Here is a 17,428-nt window from a genome sequence, read left to right as displayed (position 1 = left end):
CTTTGTATACACTATAGATCCTTGATAGACGTGTTTGTCACCTGTGTGTTTGCGTGCTGTTTTTGTCGCTGCTGTAGCAGCAGGAGGTGCTACTTGAACCTTTAAACGAGGAGAGACTTTTATTTTGAAGGCGAAACTTAAGTTGCCGCCGTGAACGTGAACGCAGCTGGGAAAACGTTTGGTAAGATGACTGCTAGCAGCTATATCTTTGATATTTAGGAAGCTTTTAAGTTTCATTTGAAACTAATTCAGCGTTGTCTGTGTAAGCTTGCCCGTGAATAAAGCGCTCACAACTTTGTTGAACGTCATTGCTAACTGCTGTGTTGTTGTCGGGTTGGAGTGTGAAGAGTACGCGTTATGATAAAGGGTTTCAAGAAGAGGATAGCAAGTATATGCCTCTGTTTAATATTTAAATATATTTAAATAATATAAAGGAAACCCTGGAATACAAGCGGTAAGATAATATCTGCACAAAGGCAACGACGCAACCAGATGAACTTTGACCCATTTCTTTGGTTGTCAGTCTTCTCCATGGTCTGCAAGCCAGCTAGATAAATTTACATAAAGAAATAAGTATCAGCAATGGAGAAACAAAGAAGCTAATCCTATCTGGAATCAGTAAATCAGTAAAAATGCGCCTGTTTTCTGAGTAATAAGTAAAAACCAAATATACAGAAATTGCTTTCAGCTGAATGCTGTTCTGCCTCTGGGTGGACCAGGGGTGGTGCTAAAGGGCACTGGGGTGGCATTGCCCAGAGGGTGCCGTTGTCCTCTTTAATACTTCAATACAACTTGTCCTTGCCATTAGTTTATTGCTTCAAAGTAACTATTTGAGCTTAAATATTATTACATCCCGTGAATGCTACTGGTTTACATATTAATGGAAAATAATGATTTAATTTGAAAGATGGACTTCCCCTCTTGTACTTCACATTGGTTTGGTCCACTACTGTCGCTTACTTTGCAAACTCTAAACAAAGGATGTGTGAGACCCCCTTATTTATATCTAAAAATGACACCCATTAACAGTTTTATCCAGATTCATTTTTATTAGCTTGTTACCTTACTTCTTGTGCTTCAATGTGGCTTGTATTTTGTTATTACTGTATTTGCAGATAGATGTCTATGGAGAAGGAGGTCTGTGCAAATTAAAATTATTATAACTCACTTTTTTTTTTTTTTTTTTTTTTACCTGATCCCAACTAGTTCTTGGACGCCACTCACCAGCCCCGTGCCACCCCATTTAAAAAAACTGAAACATTCCTGCCTTTATCTAAATGTCACCTGTCCCTGCTCTAATGGCATTGTGTTGACTCCCTAGTCAGACCTCAGACTGAAGGTATTGGGCCATGTCAGTGTCCTCAGCCCTCCTGAGCCGACGTGTAGCCGGAGGCTCCTGCAGGTTGTGGTGTGTCATTCCTTCACCTCGACCACTGATCCACGTCAGATCAGCTTCTGTAGCTGAGCCAGGCAGAAGAAGATCCAATGAAGAACAGCTGTGGGAGGCAGCAGGCTACCTGCCGTTCACCCGAGCCAGGATAGGGCCTTTCTTTCAGGAAAACCCAGTGCTGAAGAACCCATTTGTAGAAGATGCCTTGCTCAGAGGATATCTGAAGAGACACATACCCCAGGAGGTGAGCAGGGGTTACATGTTTTTCCCAAGAAAGGGTGTCATACTACCAGTTTTAGAGCAAGAACAACAGGCCCATTAAATAACAATGTCCATATTAGGTGTATATTACTATATTATAATGTGTTTTTTGTTGTTGTTGTTTTTTAATGTGCTCATAACTTGTTTTCTTTTTGAAAGAAGTGTTGGGTATATGCACAGTGTTACATATGTAGTGCATATTTTTCCTTAAGTTTTGTTGCACCAGCACAAATTCATTTTACACTCAACAAAAATATAAACGCAACACCTTTGTTACTGCTCCCATTCCCCATGGGATGGACGTAGAGACCTAAAATTCATTCCAGATACACAATATAACCATCCCTCCCAAACAGTGGTCACAAATCAGTCCAAATGTGTGGTAGTGGGCACATCTGCTATATTGAGATAATCCATCCCACCTCACAGGTGTGCCACATCAGGATGCTGATCTGACATCATGAGTAGTGCACAGGTGTACCTCAGACTGCCCACAACAAAAGGCCACCCTGGAATGTGCAGTTTTTTGCGCTATTGGGGGTCTGGGGACCCAGAACCGGTCAGTATCTGGTGTGACCACCATTTGCCTCATGCAGTGCAACACATCGTCGCATGGAGTCTATCAGATTGTCAATTGTGGCCTGTGGAATGTTGGTCCACTCCACTTCAATGGCTGTGCGAGGTTGTTGGATATTCATGGGAACTGGTACACGCTGTCGTATACGCCGGTCAAGCACATCCCGAACATGCTCAATGGGTGACATGTCCGGTGAGTATGCTGGCCATGCAAGAACTGGGACATTCTCAGCTGCCATCTGCCCTGAACAATGTGAACCATGATTCATCCGTGAAGCGCACACCTCTCCAACGTGCCAGACGCCATCGAATGTGAGCATTTGCCCACACAAGTCTGTTACGGCGACGAGCTGGAGTCAGGTCAAGACCCCGATGAGGACGACGGGCATGCAGTTGAGCGTCCCTGAGACGGTTTCTGACAGTTTGTCCAGAAATTGTTTGGTTGTGCAAACCAATTGTTCCAGCAGCTGTCTGGGTGGCTGGTCTCAGACGATCTTGGAGGTGAACCTGCTGGATGTGGAGGTCCTGGGCTGGTGTGGTTACACGAGGTCTGCGGTTGTGAGGCCGGTTGGATGTGCTGCCATATTCTCTGAAACGCCTGTGGAGACGGCTTATGGTTGAGAAATGAACATTCAATGCACGGGCGACAGATCTGGTTGACATTCCTGCTGTCAGCATGCCAATTGCACGCTCCCTCATTGCTTGTGGCATCTGTGGCATTTTGCTGTGAGACAAAACTGCACATTCCAGGGTGGCCTTTTGTTGTGGGCAGTCTGAGGTACACCTGTGCACTACTCATGATGTCAGATCAGCATCCTGATGTGGCACACCTGTGAGGTGGGATGGATTATCTCAATATAGCAGATGTGCCCACTACCACACATTTGGACTGATTTGTGACCCCTGTTTGGGAGGGATGGTTATATTGTGTATCTGGAATGAATTTTAGGTCTCTACGTCCATCCCATGGGGTATGGGAGCAGTAACAAAGGTGTTGCGTTTATATTTTTGTTGAGTGTATAAAAAGCAATAAGAGTTTGACTTTGGTCTTTGTTACTATTAAAAAGCCAGGGAGGAGCTGTCCTATCAGGTAAACAGGCTGAGATCTGTTTCATAAGGTCTGCGATATATTGTGTGTAATAATAAGCACCTTTAAAGACCCTCAAGGTCACCATACATTAGTACAAAATTTATATATACATGTATGTATATGTGTGTGTATTTGTGTGAATAGTATGTGTATAAATTTGTCTACAGGTGATTCTCTCAGACTTGTGTGCATTTGGAGAACACGTGGCAAAGGAGGTGGATGGCTGGGGTAGAGAGTGTGAGGTCAATCCTCCACGGTTGGTGCACTTTGATCCCTGGGGTCGCCGAGTGGATCACATTGTGACCTCCCATGCTTGGAAACGCATGAAAGACCTGTCAGCGCAGGAAGGAATCGTTGCCATTGGCTATGAGAGGTCATTTGGCGAGTGGAGGTTAGAAGACCGTTGCACTTCCTTTTTTCGGTTTAGCTCATGTGTCTTATTTCACTTCAGTAACGTGTTTTTGTCATCTTCCAAAAAGTGTATGTATGTGTTTCCTAGTCGTGTGTACCAGATGAGCAAGCTGTATCTTTTCTCTCCCTCATCTGGCCTCTACACTTGTCCTCTTGCTATGACCGACGGAGCTGCAAAAGTTATCCAGGTGTGTTTAAAGAAGTGAATAACATGACTAATACAGTGTCCTGTAAGCCAAACTGATTAGAACAACAGAACTAGTAATGGGATTTACCTCCAATCATTTAAAACTGAATTAAGTGAAGAATATTGTAGCCAATGTAGTTTAAAACATTGGCATTTTAAGAATATAAATTCATCGTCCTCCCATCCGTCAAACGCTACAGACAATTTCATGCTGAGACTAAAGGCTCAGAGACAGTTTCATCTCAAAAGTTATACAAGAATTTAATCAGTCCATCAAGTCACCCCAGTAAAATTGTTTTAACTGGCTGAGGAACCACATAATCATAGCCATATCTGGAACAGTTTGCACTATATGCATTTTGCACCCTATTTCCTTTTATATTGTATATTTGTATTATCTTTTATTGTGTTATTTATCTCTTTTATAGAGAGATTATATTTTTGCTGTTTATTTTCCTGTTTGTGTTAAGGAGAATTTGCCTTCCAATCAGTTTGCACAGTGTATGTTGATAATATTAATAAAAAAAAAAGTAAAATGTGCCAGCTTTTGTTTAAAACAGCAGCATGTACTTGAGGGAACTGTATATTAGATTGATGAGCAACTGAATAAAACTCTATATTTTGCTGTTATGGCTGTATAGTAGTGAATGTACACATATTTTTGACTTGCTTACCCCAGTTCTGTTTTTCCTTGTAAGCACAGTGAATGATTGTTTGGATTTGTGTATGAGAAGTCCTTAGGTGTTTCGTGGCCAGTAGAAGACGCCTACAGTCGTTTGACCACCCGCCATCCAGAACGCTTCTGGACATCCGGACAGTGGATGACAGAGAGACAGGGAGGCTCTGATGTGGGTAAGTAGTGACACTGTTTTCTGCATTTATCAGTCCCAGATTCAATCTATAAATTAAGAGCTGCAGTACAACAGTGTTGTAATTCTGCTTTTCAAGGGATCAGATATCTGTGGAGGAGATTCTTTGTTTGCATACTTTTTTCCCGCTTTGTCATGCAGAACAAGAGTAACTGTTGTAATGCTTCATGAGTTGTTTTCATTGTCCTCAGCCAGCGGCACTGAGACGGTGGCTGTTCCACAAACAGATGGTTCCTACAAGCTCCACGGCTTCAAGTGGTTCACGTCTGCTACGGACGCAGACATGACTCTTACACTGGCCAGAGTGCAGGACAAAACCGGAGCAACCATACCAGTACTGCTGACATCGGTCACAAAGCATTGTCAATGAATTGTAGAGTGATATAATTGACTGCTGTTCTCTGTCCCACAGGGTAGCAAAGGTTTGTCTCTCTTCTATGCGGAGGTGAGTCGAGATGAGGATGGCCGATTGAGGGGTATTGAGGTTCAGCGACTGAAGGACAAGCTGGGGACACGCCAAATGCCGACTGCTGAGCTGCTGCTGGACGGCCTGCCAGCGCGCAGGGTCAGTTACACATGCTGGGTCATTGGATATAACAATTTATTGACAAACTATAGGCTTTGTCTCCTATCTGTGCAGATATGAGCAATTGCTTAAACACACACCAGGATGTTGTAAATTCTTTGATTCATGTAAGCCTCTTTGGATCAGGCTTGCTCCTGTGCAACCTGTGGATACCAATTGACATTGGGTTGTGGGGATTTTTGAGGTGGTGTCAATCCCTCGGATTCTTTGTTGTGCTTCTCGTGTAGGTTTCTGACTAGCGTTTGCAGTGTGGTGGGGGGCATTAAGGAACAAGCATGGTTGCGTGCCTGTCCTGCACAGAGCTTTGTGTTCAGTCACTTACATGTTGCATTTGTTTACTGTCAGCAGGAGGCATATTGTGACCAATATGTGGAACAGCTGGTCTGTTCTTGCTGTTGTTGGGCCTTCAGCTAGCTGCGGGGAAGACCAAAGTTACAACATAAAGAAAGCTGAAGTGAAACTGAGTGTTAAAAATAAGGAAAAGTGTCCACTGCAAACAATGACTGCGGTTCTCCTGCTGTTTTCTTTTGGTTGACTTTTCAATAATGTTTGCTCCCTTTCCTGTTCAGGCCCACTTTTTAAAAGCTCAGAATTGGACTCACTCATAGCGCTATATGTGTCAAGCTCATAATCTTGGCCTTTTTGGACTGTAACACAAGCACAGCTGTGTAGGGTGCATACACAGAACACTTAAGCATGGGGGACACGAGTGTGGTACCACAAATCCTACATTACCCTGCTGGGGGAGAATTTTTACAGAAATTTGTCACAGTGTGATTACACTTTTGCTATATAACACATGGTTATATGGCAAAAGTGTAATTAATCACTGTGAGGGAAATCATCCAACATTTTTGTTTAAAGGTATGGACATTTTCAGGCAGTTTATGGTCCACTCCACCAACCTTCACTGTTAGAGAAACAAGACAAGCCATGTTCCTTGTAATTTTTTTTTCTATAATGTGTCCAAATCTTTGAAAACTTGTTTTCCTCAACAGCTCTCAGAGGAGGGGAGAGGTGTGTCCTCCATAGCTAATATGCTGACCATAACCAGGATCCACAACAGCGTCTCTGCAGCAGCCGCTATGAGAAGGCAGGACACCGCTCCTACTACCACACTTGAATCTGTGCTGATTTCTTAAAGCACAGCATGAGTAAGCTGGTTAAACATTTGTGTAACTGTGTGTCTTCACAGGGTGCTCCAGTTAGCTCGTGACTATGCCACTCGGCGCACTGCCTTTGGAAAGCTTCTTAAAGACCACCCACTGCACATGCAGACTCTTGCTAGAATGGAGGTAAGCTGGCAGGGGGTGAACAAACTCCACACAGTGTTTTCTGTCATGCTTCAGGACACATGCTTCTCACACTACAGGTAGAGTCTCGAGGGGCCTTTCTTCTGGTGATGGATGTGTGTCGTCTGTTGGGCCGAGAAGAAAGTGGAGTGGCAACCGAGCACGATGCTCACCTTCTCCGGCTGCTCACTCCGGTCGTCAAACTGTACACTGGGAAGCAGGTGAACAGTTTGTGTGAATGCTAGCGTTAGCTGTTATTTGCCTGTTTTGATTGTCTGATTGTTTCAGTGTTGTGTTTGTCTCAGGCTGTGGCTGTGGTGTCGGAGGGTTTGGAAAGCTTTGGTGGCCAGGGATACATCGAGGATACTGGCTTGCCTGGAATACTCCGTGATGCACAGGTGAGTTTGATACTAGAGGTGTGATAGCTTGAGATTTACAAAAAAGAGTGAAAGACTAACTTATCTCTTCCTCTTCCAGGTTTTGAGCATATGGGAAGGTACCACAAATGTTTTGTCTCTGGATGTGCTGCGGTGTGTGGCTCGTAGCTCAGGGATGGTTCTTCATGCCTACTTCAGCCATACCAAGGTCAAAGCAAGTTTAATGAAAAAATCTTCTTTGTGACTGAGCAGAACAAAAATGTGAAGTGCGCGTGTTTTCTTTGTGTTATAGTCTCTGCTGGCTGGCGCCTCCAGCGTTTCCTCATTGGCCCCAGCTGTGACAGCAGTGGGCGGAGCTCTTTGCGAGCTGGAAGAGTTTGTTCAGGTAGCAGCAACCAGAGCACCCAGCTACCTGGAGCTAGCAGCAAGAGACCTGGCATACAGCCTGGCTCGCATCTACACAGGTGTATACCTACCCCACACACACACACACACACACACACACACACACACACACACACACACACACACACACACACACACACACACACACACACCAGAGCTGCAGCTATGAGTTAATTTACAGGTTAGCTGATCAACATAAAAATAATTATAAATAATTTTAAGCGTAAGTCAAATATTCACTAAAATGTTTTCTGCTTTTTTTTTCAGCTTTTTGAGTTTGTAATTAAGTTATTAACTAAATCAGCATTTTGAAAACATAAGCTTAAGCTGACATCTTTCAGTCTAACAAACTTCTAAGTCAGTAATGTAATCAGTCAGCTGTACTGTTATCGTGGCCAAACATTCAAACAATAAACACATTTACCTCTATGCACCTTGTTATCATTCCCAACTCTGTTATCAGGAGCCCTTCTTATTGATCACGCATGTTGGAAAGGAGCTTCTCCATCTGACACCTATGCAGCTCTCAGGTAAAAAAAAAAAAAAAATGTAAATTTGCAGTTGTCTAAAATATTTTTTAAAAATGCACTATAATTTTGTTACTATTTATCATTGTTTTTTTGTCACTTTTTTTTTTTTTTTCCAGGTGGTGCGAACAGGACTTGTGTCCCGTGGCAAGGAACCAGAGAAGAGGTCACTATGATTCCAACACTTCACTTGATGCTGCTTTAGTCTTTGACCAGTCGATACAGGGCTGAAGAATCACTGAGTCACTGCTGAGCCCTGCGGTCTGTCTTAGTGACAAACAGATTTATTGTCTGCTATATTATTGTTTGTGTTTTTGTGGATGACTGAAATCATGTTTCATTAAAAATGAAATTCGGTCTTGAATAGGCATGTAAATAAAATGGAGAATGGGTTGTGTCTTCAGTATCAGAGTAAATACTGGACAGTAAATTGAAATGTGAATTCCCACAGTTAAATGTAGTTTTTTAAATAAAGGCAAATGATCAGCAGCCCAGAGATTAACTTCACATCATAAGCAAAACAGGCCCTGACTGACCAGGTTCATACACACTGCCTTACTGTACTGCTGGAAAACCTGCACATACATATTGATGTATAAACTTTAAAACAGTAAAAACTTGGCAGTTTTAACGCAATTTTCTGATATTCATTAAACTGTAGTGACTTGAACTGTGAGTTTACTGAGTCACTGTGCTTTTTATTTTCAAAAATGAACATTGCTCCATGTGATACACAGCAAAAACATAAAATAAACACCCAAACAATATCCAACACCCCTTTTTAAAATATGTTGATATATATCGAGGTGGGAGTGGGTGCGAAATGTTTTTTTTTCTAATGGCGATAAATACTTTTTACTCTGAAAACATATTGTTGCACTTGTTTTCTGTACAATTTTATTTTGCAAATTTAGATGTTCAATATGATTTTTGCAAACAGGAAGTTATATCAGACATTCGAACACTGCAAGGCAACCTGAAACAAGACGGGGCAGAAAACCGATCGGTTTTTTGTGTGATTTCCTGCCTCTTTTGAGCTAAAAGAGGCCATCCATGAGATACGTCATGAAATACACGAGATGTTTAGCACATCAGGACTTTGTAGGGTAGCTCAAATGAGTCAAAAAATATAGACCATAAACAAATGTCTATTATAGAGGCAATAAATGAATAGGCTGGTTCTCTGGAGTATAGACCTCTAATAAACTAAGCTTTTAAATACACATATTAACGTATTTTAACAGCCTCGTATTTGCCGTTTACCTTTTGCTGTCTGCATTCCAGCACTCGTTCCTTTGCTTCTTCTGGGTTTACGAGGAGTCCGTGAACGTGGCACATGTCTGATTGGGAAAGCAGTGGGAGGAGTTTTAGAGTAAGGTGTACAAAATGTTCAACGGGATTGAATCTGAGCTTAGACTGTGTGAACGCTTGAAAACAAGTTATTTAAGACCAGTAACAAATACGACAACCGGGACATGTTTTTGAGATCTTCGACTTAATTTTTAGGCTAACCGCCCGGGAATTAAAAGAGTAAACCAGCCCACGGATGTCCTGTTAGCTTCCCAGCAGAATGGAACTGGCTCCGGGATAAAGTGAATCATGTTTTGCGGTATTTTCTTGCCACTTTTCGTGGTGCTGCCGTGTGGCTGGCAGCTCACCTCGGGCTCAGAGCTTTTACGAAACGAGTCTGGTGTCCGGGTTGGAATGGCTGGACGTTGGTCTGAAAACAACAACAATGATGAGGTCAGTGAAATGTTTTTCTTTGCTTTTGCTTGGAAATGAGCGTGTTATCTGTGAGTGCTGTATTTTATTATCAGGTGTTCGTCAGCTGCTTGTTTTCTGGTTCAAGTCAGCAAAGTTTTTTTTTTTTGGTTAGTTTTTTTTTCACCTGTCACATGATTAGCGAAAGCTAAGGGCGTAAGTCAAGTTTGATCGCCTTGGTTCACATCCGTCAGTAAACTATAGACCCTCAGTGCAAAGCTGAAAAGAGCACTGAATGTGTGTGGTATACAGAAGGACCTCTGCATGGGTGGGTGGTGTGCTTTTTCTTGTTTTGCAGTGGATGAAAAACATACACAAAATTTGATCTGACATCTCATTCTGATTAGGGAATGTAGGTGTCTGATTTAAATCAAGTAAATCGAGCCTTCATGCCAAGCATAATACACACTGCAGTTTACCACTCCTCATCAAGACAGGTTTAGCTCAGGTAAAGCATCCCATACTCAGGACTCCCATCGGTCCACAGTTTTTGTGAAAATACGAAATACCCAGGGCCATCAGCTGTCACAAGCGGAAATGGTTAAGTCGGGATCTGAATTGAGTGAGCCTCATCCTCTAGTTTCTTTTTAAAAACTATATTATTTCACTCAATTCTTGACCCCCTTCGTCATTTTATTTGTTACAGTTTAGCAGTTTCACTCGTCACATGCAGTTACGCTGAAAAGGTATGCCATATATGTTGCCTTAAGGAAACTTGTATGGCAAGTCTTGTTTTTTACGTTTTCCAGTAAAGGTGAATTCAGGTGTCTGTTTATTGCTAAGGTTGTAGTGGTTGGCGTTGTACTAGACTGAATTTTAACGAAATGTGCAAATAATCATCTGGACAATATCAGTTTATCACAATCTATTTCTGTAAAGGTGATGAGTAGACTTGGATTGCATCAAAGTTACACCTCCGTTAGAGGTGTGTGTGTGTGTGTGTGTGTGTGTGTGTGTGTGTGTGTGTGTGTGTGTGTGTGTGTGTGTGTGTGTGTGTTAAGACAAATTTGTTAATGTGGTCTCTTGGTATGCAGGCCCACTGTAAGCAGTGATCCAAAATTAAAGAGCTTTCTGGTGATTTGTTATTTATCACCTTATATCATGATTGCATGCATCTCAGTGCTGTATGATGATGATGTTGTTGTTGTATCAAAATGTAGCGCCCATGTTCCACCTGTGGCTCAGGGGATTGGGAAGCTCATCTGTAACCGGAAGGTTGCCGGTTCGATCCCCCTGCTCTCTCTGTCCTGGTCATTGTGTCCTTGGGCAAGACACTTGACCCTACCGCCTACTGGTGTTGGCCAGAGGGGCCGATGGCGTGATATGGCAGCCTTGCTTCTGTCAGTCTGCCCCAGGGCAGCTGTGGCTACAACTTGTAGCTTGCCTTCACCACAGTGGAATTGTAAAGCGCTTTGGGTGCCTAGAAAAGGCAAATAAATGCAATCCATTATTATTATTATTATTATTATTATTACTTATATTCAGATGGATTTGTAGTGTGATTTCATTCATATTCAAATATATAAAGCCTAAATATATCTAAAAAGTATATAATGTATAAAGCCGGTTCAGATAGAGGGAGAGGAGGTGGAGGTGGTCAACAAGTACCTCGGGCTGTGGGTGGACAACAAACTGGACTGGTCATGCATCACAGAGCACCTGTATAAAAAAGCCCAAAGCCGACTGTACTTCCTCAGGAGGCTGAGGTCTTTTAACATCTGCAGGAAGCTCCTGAGGATGTTTTACCAGTCAGTGGTTGCTGGAGTACTTTTCTATGCTGTGGTGTGCTGGGGGAGCAGGAGGACTCATCCAGGCTGGAAAAACTGATCAGGAAGGCTAGCTCTGTGGTCGGCATGAAGCTGGACACTCTGGTGACAGTGGCAGAGAAAAGGACACTAAAAAAATTGCTGGACATTATGAACAATGCTGGGCATCCTCTGCACACGGCCACAAACAACCAGAGGAGTCTGTTCAGTGACAGGTTGCTTCTTCCAAAGACAAGAACCAACAGACTTAAAAACTCCTTTGTCCCACACGCCATCAGACTGTTTAACTCCTCTCTGGAGGGGGAAGGGAGGGGAAACAGGAGGACAAAGGAGGGGGGACAACTAAGCTGTAGTGCCTCTTCACTTGTATTCTTATTCGAGGGATTAATAAAGTTTTATCTTATCTTAAACACAAAAATAAATGAATGGTACACTCACCTTCATCAGTCATTACGAAAGAGATGCACATGTTGTTGTTCCACTGTTTAAGCCACAAATGATTGCGTGAAAATGTTGAGCCATTTAGATAATGTGTGTGTGTGTGTGTGTGTGTGTGTGTGTGTGTGTGTGTGTGTGTGTGTGTGTGTGTGTGTGTGTGTGTGTGTGTGTGTGTGTGTGTGTGTGCGCGTGCAGTGCGACTTGGTGATGAACTACAGCGTTGCAGACCGCTGTGCATTCGTGAAGAAAACACCAGACTGTTCAATGGAAGATGGCTTCATCAATTACCTTGAAGTGGCCTTCTGTCTGCTGCCTCCCAACCTCACACCACTCACCATCTCTTTCTGTGTAAGACTCTGAGTTATTTCTATATTATTTCTATAACAATTAAGCTGGGAGAGACCAGGTGGTATTATCCTTATAACATATTGGTCACCTTTTTACCTTGTGAGCTAAACCGTTTTTTAAATGTGGGTGAGAGGTGTTAGGTGCTTCTGTTTTTGGGCTTGGTTACTGTTTGTGAATCAACATAAAACTCACATGAGGAAGTAAACTTTGCTTCAACAGAACTAGGAAAACAATCAGCTTTTTGCTTTAGCTAAATGTGTTTTCATAATGGTGGATATTTTCCAGTTCCCCTGTTTGCAAGATACCCAAAGTCTTAAATGGGATTAACTGAAGTGTTTGGTTAAAAACAGTGTAAGTGAGAATCTGCAAATGAAACCTAAAAGAGAAATCTGTGGTCAGGGACAATATGACCAATGTAGTCAGTGTCATGTTTGTAAATGTAAAGGCACTCACACCTTTTTTTTTTTTTTTTTTCTTTTCTTTAAACAATAGTTTTTACCTCACAAACCAACAACTGCTGTCTTTTTTCTGCTTCTCCACAGATTATATGGCTCTTCTTTTTGTTTATTATTCTGGGACTTACTGCCTCTAAGTTGTAAGTGTCGCTGGTGTTATTCAACACACACACACACACACACACACACATCATGGTTTCAGCGAAATGGTCGTGCAAAGAAAAGTCACATGAGTGGAGTTTTCACTACTGTTTCACTTTTGTTGCAAGATTGTGAGATTTCCTCAAAGAAAGAACTGTTGCTTCTGTTTTTTATTTATTTATTTATTTATTTATTTTTAAACCTACCCACTTCACTTTACACACTACTGCAAAGAAGCTGTTGTGTGTTCAGTGAAAAGTATCTATTGAGACATAGCTTTTTTTGTAAATTGAGGTATTAAATTATTTTGTTTTCTCAATAAGATTATTGAATTGTATTTATTTTTCCCCCTCTCTCCAGCTTCTGTCCCAACCTGTCTGCCATCTCCTCCAGTCTGCGCCTCACCCACAATGTGGCCGTATCCTTTCTCTCCATCGCCTGAACACTACCCATGGGCTGCAGTCTGAAGTTTCTGTTTGACCTCTTAGACTGTTAAATATTAGAATATACAGTACTGGGCAAAATTATTGATCTACCTTTTTTTTGTTTCTTTTTCACTTCTTTGGAAGTGTGCAGCTATTTATTGAAATGTATGGAAATACAGACTAGAAGATGAGAAATAACTGAGTTTGTGCAATTCTACACTGCTCTAATAATGTTGACGCCATGAATACTTTTACACACAGTGGAAACCAATTTTTTTTTTTTTTTTCTTTCTATCAATATCACAAAAAACACTCACTCTACTGAAAAGTATCAGTACAAGAACTGGACTGAAAATGAGTGTAAAAGCAGCAAATGTTCAAAGAAATACTTAGAAATGCCTTCAAAAAGTCTGGAGAGCTATTGCTCAAAACCAGATTACGAGAAAGTCTGGCTCCTTGGAAGCCAAAAAATAAAGAAATAAGGGGAGGCTCAAAACTTTTGCACACTAATGTTTATATTATAGTTTCTGAGAAGAATATTTTCCTTGACTGCTGCCTGTGATCAGGGTGTGACATTTCTGGCTCTTGGTAATGGAGCTCCTGACATCTTCAGTGCCATTGCAGCATTTTCCCACCCGCACACAGCGGGGTTGGCTGTCGGAGCCTTATTTGGTAGGCACAGACTCGCGCACGCTCACACCGATATGTAAATAAATTTTAAAAACGCCTTGAGATGTGACAGCCTGTTTGCCTTTCCAGGAGCCGGGATATTTGTTACTACAGTAGTTGCTGGCAGCGTGGCGCTGGTCAAGCCTTTTGCTGTAGCTTCTCGTCCATTTCTGCGCGATGTCATCTTCTACATGGTTGCAGTGTTTTGGACTTTCCTCATATTGTACAGAGGAACTGTGACGCTGGGAGAAACACTGGGTATACAGCGACACACGCACACATGGTCTTGCATTAATTATGCATCCTATTTGACCTCTCGATTTTTCTTTGTTGGTCCGGTTTTAGAAAGCTTCTCATTGAATTTTGAACAAATATTATAATTTTAAATCTTTACATTTGTTCTAATTTGCCATCAGTGAATCCTGACTAGACTCGACAGCTCATTCATTTTCACTTTTGTTATTCTGCTTCTGACTTTTGTCTGAGTGTCAGTCAGTGGGCTGTTAGAAAAATGACTTTTGTTTCTTACGAGAACCACACAAACATCTTAGCGTAATTAAACACGTGATCATTAGTCATCTGTAGTCATAATACTCCTGATCTCAAACATGGCATGGTGGTAAATTTGATTAATTTGTCCTGAATACGACTGTGTGTGAGCCTTTAGTCCTCATTAGTTTTTACCACTAATGACAAGTAAACTTAACACCTTCTTTCTGCTCTTCACAAATTGCAATATCCTGTGAAATGTGATTGATCGTGAGCCAGATCAGCGGCTATGTCGTTGGTCTGGTTTTTACAGCTTAGGTGTGAAACCCACAGGGCCAAAAAGAAGAGGTTAATTAAAACTAGTCTTGACTAGTTTTAATTAGTTGGAAAACATGTCTCTGTGTGTGTGCTTGCTTGCGTGTAATGTTCATCATCCCTACATGTCTTTACTATAATATCTTTCTTTCTTTTTTCTAGGGTACCTTGGCCTCTACGTCCTGTACGTCGTGATTGTTATCATCAGTGCGTTCATTTACAACCGGCAAAAGTATTCTGACAACACGAGTGTCCAGAATGTTACACATGTTCCAGGTTGGATATATAAACACACACTCTTACACACAGACAAATAAAAACCACACAGTTCCAAGTGATGTTGTTTTTTTGTTTTTGTTTTTCTTTGAAGCAGACTTTCATTCGTCTGACTCATCAGATGATGACGTTCCCTGTCTGACAGGCAGGAGTATTCATCAGGAGTATGGTAGGAATGCAGCAGCCTCCATTTAAAAAAACAAAAAATAAACCCAAAAGTAAATTTACTGCAGCACATTCCTGAGTGACAGATCATAATTTACACCTGTGTGTTGCAGAGTCAGAGTATCGACCACTTCTGCCCTACTCTGAGTCTACAAGTCAGATCCTGCTGAGCTCTTTGAATCCAGTCGACAACCGTAGGTGGAGGAGGAAATCATGGAAGTGGAAAGTCCTTAAAGTATTCAAGGTACTGGTTCACAGACTTAAGTGAAATCCAGTCAAAACTTGTCTTTCAATGTAAATTAAAGTAAATTATTCTGTGGTTCTTGGTCTGAACCCATCAGACTCCTCTGGAAGTGCTGCTGCTGCTCTGTATCCCTGTGGTTGACCCTGACAAAGAAGACAGAAACTGGAGACGCCCCCTAAACTGCCTCCACCTGATCACTGCTCCTGTGGTGTGTGTGCTCGTCTTCCAGTCTGGAGCATGTAAGTGCTTAACATTTTACAACAGAAGCAGCTTGAAGTCCTAGTCTTAATCAAAATAAGCATATGATTAAATTATTTTCTTTTTAATTTATCAGATGGAAATTATATGATCCAAGGGCAGTTTCCCCTCTGGCTGCTGTTTCTCCTGCTGGGACTTTTTGTTTCTGCTATTGTCTTCTGCTCAACCAGCAATGACTGTCCTCCAAGATATCACTCAGTAAGTGCGTGTGTGTGTGTGTGTGGAGAATAAGTATGATGATGATGATTACTCCTTTTTGTAATACTGTAGCCAAGTGGGACAGTGGTGCAGTAGTTGGCACATATCAGTTTCAAGCCCCTCTAGCCCCCCCCTCTGCACCTGCCTGCTAATTAACACAAATTAAGTACAGCTGAGCCTGATGGATATCCGGTAACTGCTGGTTTTGTTTTAGCAACACTGCCATCAAGCTTCTAAGGTGGCTTAAAATATTTGCGTTTCTCATATTGATTCAAGATTAAAGCTACATCACAGGTCTTTACATTTATGCTATGATGATACTTGTTTGTAAATTTCTTGTCCTTCCCCTCCCCTCCCAGTTCTTTGCTCTTTTGGGGTTTGTGGTGAGTGCAGTGTTGATCAGTGCGGCGGCCTCTGAAGTAGTCAGTCTTCTGCACATGCTCGGGGTTGTGCTGCGTCTGAGCAACACTGTGCTGGGATTGACTCTGTTGGCCTGGGGAAACAGCATTGGAGGTAATGCTTAAAAACTTCATTCAGTATTTTTCTCCAAAAACATACTATATGTAACTTTAGTTGTTTAAAAAAAAATTGTCTCTTATTTTCAGACTGCTTTTCTGACATCACCATCGCTCGGCAGGGTTACCCACGGATGGCTATATCTGCCTGCTTTGGAGGCATCATTTTCAGTATCCTTGTTTTTGTGACTCTCTGTAAAACAACACCTATCATGCATGTATAAAAGAGGCTTTTAGTATCCTTGACTCTTACTTCCTTCAGACATGTTGTTTGGAGTGGGTTTAGGATGTCTGGTGCAAATGCTCCAAACACATGCCGACGTGCAGGTAATTTCCTCTAAGATGCAGCGTAATCTAACCCAAGCTACACGAGCCTGTTTCAGACACTATGAAGATAATAGGCCTTTGTTCTTGTTCCTTCTCAGGTTGAACCAGAAGGTTTGCTGACATGGATTCTTGCAGGATCTCTGGGTTTGTCTTTGGTCCTGTCCTTTGTCATCGTTCCACTGTGCCGCTTCCACTTGGGTCGGGCCTATGGCATCTTTCTCCTCATTTTCTATGTCATCTTCCTTATCATTGCACTTCTTACAGAGTTTGGCAAGATTCGTGTTACGTAGACCTGATGCTGCGGCCGGTCTGAAAAATTACAACTACAACTATTTATGCACTATTTTTTTTTTTTACAAGAATCAGCTGTAACCTTTGTTCCACTTGACTACTACCCACAGAGTTCCTGTGGTTGGATAATGAAATCAGGCGAGCAAAGTCTGCTCAGGGAGGACTGAAACGACTCACACTGTGCCTTTTGTAATTTGAAACACTGAATTGTCTCCATTAATTATTGATCTAAATGTTAATGACTTGTGCATGCTGCTTTGGGGTAATTAAATGATTTTGGTTTAATTTTTTTGGGGTGTATGTGCTTTCATTTTTTTCCCTCTAACTTCTCTAAATAGAGTAAATAGGTAATTTTTACAGCCAGCAGTGTTATAAT

General features: G+C 41.8%; 2 protein-coding genes across 6 annotated transcripts; both read left to right on the top strand.

Annotated features, from left to right (window-relative positions):
* The first annotated feature begins 40 nt into the window (after positions 1-40).
* On the top strand, positions 41-8,647 carry LOC113033972 (acyl-CoA dehydrogenase family member 11). Of its 3 annotated transcripts, none has more exons than XM_026188207.2 (15): positions 41-181; positions 1,322-1,634; positions 3,485-3,708; positions 3,817-3,916; positions 4,650-4,767; positions 4,976-5,118; positions 5,197-5,349; positions 6,369-6,463; positions 6,566-6,665; positions 6,743-6,883; positions 6,968-7,060; positions 7,140-7,247; positions 7,332-7,503; positions 7,908-7,974; positions 8,091-8,647. In XM_026188207.2, the coding sequence occupies exons 2-15, from the start codon at positions 1,350-1,352 to the stop codon at positions 8,200-8,202; spliced, it is 1,911 nt and encodes a 636-aa protein (XP_026043992.1). In that variant the 5' UTR covers positions 41-181; positions 1,322-1,349; the 3' UTR covers positions 8,203-8,647. The 3 variants fall into 3 exon arrangements, with proteins under 3 accessions (XP_026043992.1, XP_026043993.1, XP_026043995.1); XM_026188208.2 differs by having other exon boundaries at positions 59-181; positions 1,207-1,634; XM_026188210.2 differs by having other exon boundaries at positions 75-181; positions 1,326-1,634.
* Positions 8,648-9,340: 693 nt separating this feature from the next.
* On the top strand, positions 9,341-17,341 carry slc8b1 (solute carrier family 8 member B1). Of its 3 annotated transcripts, none has more exons than XM_026188212.2 (15): positions 9,341-9,714; positions 12,132-12,284; positions 12,827-12,879; positions 13,241-13,298; positions 13,872-13,977; positions 14,065-14,232; positions 14,941-15,054; positions 15,152-15,223; positions 15,333-15,463; positions 15,561-15,702; positions 15,798-15,919; positions 16,279-16,432; positions 16,525-16,605; positions 16,697-16,761; positions 16,860-17,341. In XM_026188212.2, the coding sequence occupies exons 1-15, from the start codon at positions 9,571-9,573 to the stop codon at positions 17,049-17,051; spliced, it is 1,755 nt and encodes a 584-aa protein (XP_026043997.2). In that variant the 5' UTR covers positions 9,341-9,570; the 3' UTR covers positions 17,052-17,341. The 3 variants fall into 3 exon arrangements, with proteins under 3 accessions (XP_026043997.2, XP_026043996.2, XP_080165311.1); XM_026188211.2 differs by having other exon boundaries at positions 15,149-15,223; XM_080309185.1 differs by lacking the exon at positions 12,132-12,284 and having other exon boundaries at positions 9,387-9,714; positions 15,149-15,223.
* The last annotated feature ends 87 nt before the right edge of the window (positions 17,342-17,428 follow it).

The sequence above is a fragment of the Astatotilapia calliptera genome, chromosome 12 (assembly GCF_964374335.1).
Source record: "Astatotilapia calliptera chromosome 12, fAstCal68.1, whole genome shotgun sequence".
NCBI lineage: Eukaryota > Metazoa > Chordata > Actinopteri > Cichliformes > Cichlidae > Astatotilapia > Astatotilapia calliptera.
The sequence above is the reverse complement of the archived record's forward strand: the minus strand, read 5'-3'. Positions and strand labels throughout refer to the sequence as shown.